The sequence below is a fragment of the Toxoplasma gondii genome, chromosome V (genome assembly GCF_000006565.2).
Source record: "Toxoplasma gondii ME49 chromosome V, whole genome shotgun sequence".
In the NCBI taxonomy this organism is placed as follows: domain Eukaryota; phylum Apicomplexa; class Conoidasida; order Eucoccidiorida; family Sarcocystidae; genus Toxoplasma; species Toxoplasma gondii.
This window is the reverse complement of record NC_031472.1, coordinates 109060-113010: the sequence shown is the minus strand read 5'-3', so window position 1 is coordinate 113010 and position 3951 is coordinate 109060. Positions and strand designations below refer to the sequence as shown.

Here is a 3951-nt window from a genome sequence, read left to right as displayed (position 1 = left end):
TGCCATTCTATTGATTACGAGGAGCTGCATGCACTCTGGACAGTTGGTCACCTGGAAATTACACATTTTTGCACTAACCGCCTCAAAACAAGCCCGGGATTTCTATAAGCGTAAAGGAACAGGGCAGACAAAGTCATTCAGTTGACTCAACCCTCGTAGGCGACGATGCCCGCAGAAAAGCGGCTCATGGATTGAAAAACGATGAACACTGCCCGCGTGGCTCAGGGTTTCCCCCGATTGTATCTCGAGGGATAGTCTGCAATTTTCGTCAGTCGAGATTTATTTCACAACAAAGCGAGATCTTGTGGTTGTTGTTCTTCCGGTGTCGTCCCGCTGAGGTTACCCGCAAATGATGAAGCCTACGCCCGATAATGTCGTTGCGCCTCGGGCCGTGACCAACAGTGAAACGAGAATGGTGAACATGGAGAAATTTTCCGCATACTCCACTGGTTTTCAGCTCCCCTGTCAACTGAATGCCAGACGTGGGCTGTTCCTCCTTCGTGACTTGCGTATACTGCTTTTCTCGGTTGCGCTGTGCCTGACGGTGTTCGCGTCATTTGTCTCTTTCGAGTGTTCCACATATCGGCTGTGCCCAGCCCTGGCTGACTCCGTCTCCGGTCTTCAGACGCACAGTTCGACTGACACGCGAGAGGAGATGACAGTCGAAGAGGATGGCGATACTGAAGAAGACAACATCGCTACAGAAGGAGATGACAAAGCTGCAGTAGTAGACGGCGGCTCTACAGTAGACGACGGCTCTACAGTAGACGACGGCTCTACAGTAGACGACGGCTCTACAGTAGACGGCGGCTCTACAGTAGACGGCGGCTCTACAGTAGACGGCGGCTCTACAGTAGATGGCGGTTTTGCAGAAGTAGATGGCGGTTTTGCAGAAGTAGATGGCGGTTTTGCAGAAGTAGATGGCGGTTTTGCAGAAGTAGATGGCGGTTCTACAGGAGTAGACAACGGTACTGCAGACGCCAGCGATGCTACAAAACTAGACGGCGGTGCTGCAGAAATACACAGCGCGAATCTCGATGAGCCGACTGAGTCAGCTGCCGTCGAAACAATGCAGAAACGGATGAAAACTTCGAACACCGTGTGGCGTGCTTCAAGGCTCCTAAGCTACGGACGTGCTCGTCCTGGAATGGTCGCTGGAATGTGAGTCGAAACGCCGTTCTGAAACGGATTGACACCCATGCTACCCGTGCTTGGCGGGCGCTTGGACGTAGCTGCAATCAGAATAACATATCGAGTGGTAAAACACGCGTGAACTACCTAGCATTCCTTGGTAGACAACTTGCCTACCTCGTGGAGGCACCCTCTGGCTTCGTTCGTCGTTCGTTACCTGCTGACAGAAATACATAACGTTTTTCTGAAAAGCAGGAGGAAGTGGTTCCTTGTATGTTTTCTTGCATGAAGAGGATTCCATATAGCGAACGTGAAGTCTGATTGGGGGATTGCGGCAGAACGACCCAATTTCCAGCATGTCGGCTACGGAAGGCAGACAGCCAGTGTTCCCGTAGATATTTGTCCATGTTGTACTGAAACGAACGGATTCAACCGAGAAATCTGATCGATGATAAAGTGAAGAAGACGTCGTGTCTTTCTACTAAATTGGGGAGAGAAAAAGACCATCTTCATGTCGAGCATTCGTCTTGCCCCACATCGGTTCGGTTCCCGCGGCTCTTGCTCTACGACGGAATACTCCATACCGTGGTTTCCTTCATATGAATGGGAAATAACGCCACAACATCTGTGCTGTAACTGGTAATACAGAAGACACGGAAGTGAAACGAACAGTCAGTTTGCTTATCAAAGCAAACCACCTTGTGAAAGTTCCCTGCTGAGGAATCCATGGGTGCGTGCGTCTTGTGGATGATCGCCAGTTTCTGCAAACATGTCCGAGATCCTGGGCGCGCGTAACAAAACTTGGGAGCCCGCAGTACCGTAGCGATAAGACAGTTGGACTGCTGAAGCGTCGGAACTATTATCCGATGCCGAAGTTATAAGGAGCCATATCTATCTTAGAATCGGTGAACCGTTGCCTGCGCTGCAACTCATTTCGCCAATTCGTAGCCCTGTATACTCGCTGCAGTTTCTGTCGCAAAAAGAAGTCTTGTTGCCACACGACTGTTGACGCAACACTTCGAAAGGGGAACAGCTCCGTCTGTCATGTTGTGTAGACGATCCCATCGTTTCTTTTGTTTTCTTCTCATGTGAGCGTGATTTTACAGTCTTGCAGGCGTTGTGCTTTCTGTCCTCCTGGGCGCCACCTTTCTCAGATCGGGCAGGAAGTCGCGTAAAGGAACTACGCCAGCGTCCAGTAAGTCGCAAGATGCATGTCTCATGAACGCTCTGAAATCCCCCCAACAATCACCGAAAGAGATGCCACGATGAGGGCCTTGCTGCACCGTGCTTCAGCAGTTCAGGATCTCAAATGCTCTGGACTCCATTTTGCTATCAAATATTTTTCGTTCGTTTTTTGATTTTCCTTCGCACGTTCTCTCAGGCGCGGTGTAAGTTACCGTCGGCACCAGCACACTAGCCTAGCAACTCTACGTCTCCACATACATTTACAGACGGAAGGCAAGCCGTGCGGCTGCCAGTGCCATTTACTCTGATCGCTGTGGTGGTTCGGGCCTTCGTTTTTGTAGTTTGATGCCAGACCTCGACATCTGTCAGGGGTAGTGCGCATACGGATCGCCTTGCATAATGATGGACGGCTGAAAACACAGGGGCTCAATTATGCGAAAGACAACGCGCAACAATCACGATCTCGAGGTCTTGCAACTCATATGCATTGTTCCCAGATTCATGGATGCGTTTTTCCCAGACCGCATGTAAGCCACAGCAGTTTTCAGCAATGAGAGACTGATTTGCAGGGTCCGAAGGAGGCATGATTGGACCACTCTTTGGGAGGACCCCTTGTTCTTTCATCTTTAGCAGTTTGAAGCGAGAGAAGTTTTGCCGCTTAATTGTACGTGGATTGTTCTCTGTGGTGCCCGCTAGTTCGGTCACAGAGATCATAGTGCGAAAGATGGATGCGAGCCACCTGTTCAGGTGTTCGTTCAGTCGAAAATTGGTCTTTTTACTACTCACTGAACGAGCACCCACAACGAGCGTCAGCGTTCATTTTACTGCTGCGGACCTTGTCCTGGTTGTATTCCTGCAGAAACTCGTGGACGTACGTGACACTACACTGCTTTACGGATGGGAAGCACCCGAGTCTTCGATGCAACAGATGAAGAGAGAATGTTGCTGCTGTCAGGGGTATGCTAGGATTCATGACTGTAGTTTATATTTTGTGTTTACTCAGCAATTCAGTCGTCACGTCCTCCTTGTGCGCGAACTATCATTGCACCGTTCCTGTGTTGTGGGCGTCCTCAGACTCTCGGATTGGAGAAAGCAATCAACCTGCTTGTAAGTTCTCTTACTGCTGCGGCCAGGCGTATCTTCTCCCGACAGATGCGTGAACGATCTAAGGGATCACCCTTACTAATACAACCGCGGTGCACGCCATCGGTAGATATTTAGCTGCATGCCAGTTTCGTCAGCTGTTTCTGTCTCCCAAAGTGCAGGTTCGGCATACCAAGAGAACGGCTACCGTGCAGAAGTGGAGGTGCAGGGAACTGAGGGGGTGAGACTGTGTCCACACTGTACTGCTTCGTCGGTGTTTTGAAGCGCTGCTTATTGTTTCGGGAACGATGTGATCGACGCACTCTCAGAGATTCTTCAAGCATCGCCAGCGTGCTGTGTGCGTTTCCAGTGCTGTCCTTACTGGTTCTTTCTCACGCATCGGCGAGAGTCACGCGGTCAGCTCATAAGAACTGGGTTTCCGAGGACATACCCAGTTTTTGCACATGCGTTGTCACCCACGGAAGTCTCCCCTCCCTTTTTCTGCCCATATGTCCGATTGCTCTACGACTTAAGCATGGCTGAGGCGTAACT

At 50.5% G+C, this 3951-nt stretch overlaps 1 protein-coding gene across 1 annotated transcript; it reads left to right on the top strand.

Moving 5' to 3' along the window:
• Nucleotides 1-349: 349 nt before the first annotated feature.
• Nucleotides 350-3459, top strand: TGME49_220080 (Toxoplasma gondii family C protein; the record flags this gene model as incomplete). The annotated part of the gene is made up of 4 exons (XM_018779868.1): nucleotides 350-1161; nucleotides 2238-2344; nucleotides 3176-3187; nucleotides 3391-3459. Coding segments are annotated over 3 exons (921 nt in total). The 3' UTR covers nucleotides 3178-3187; nucleotides 3391-3459.
• Between the last annotated feature and the right edge of the window lie 492 nt (nucleotides 3460-3951).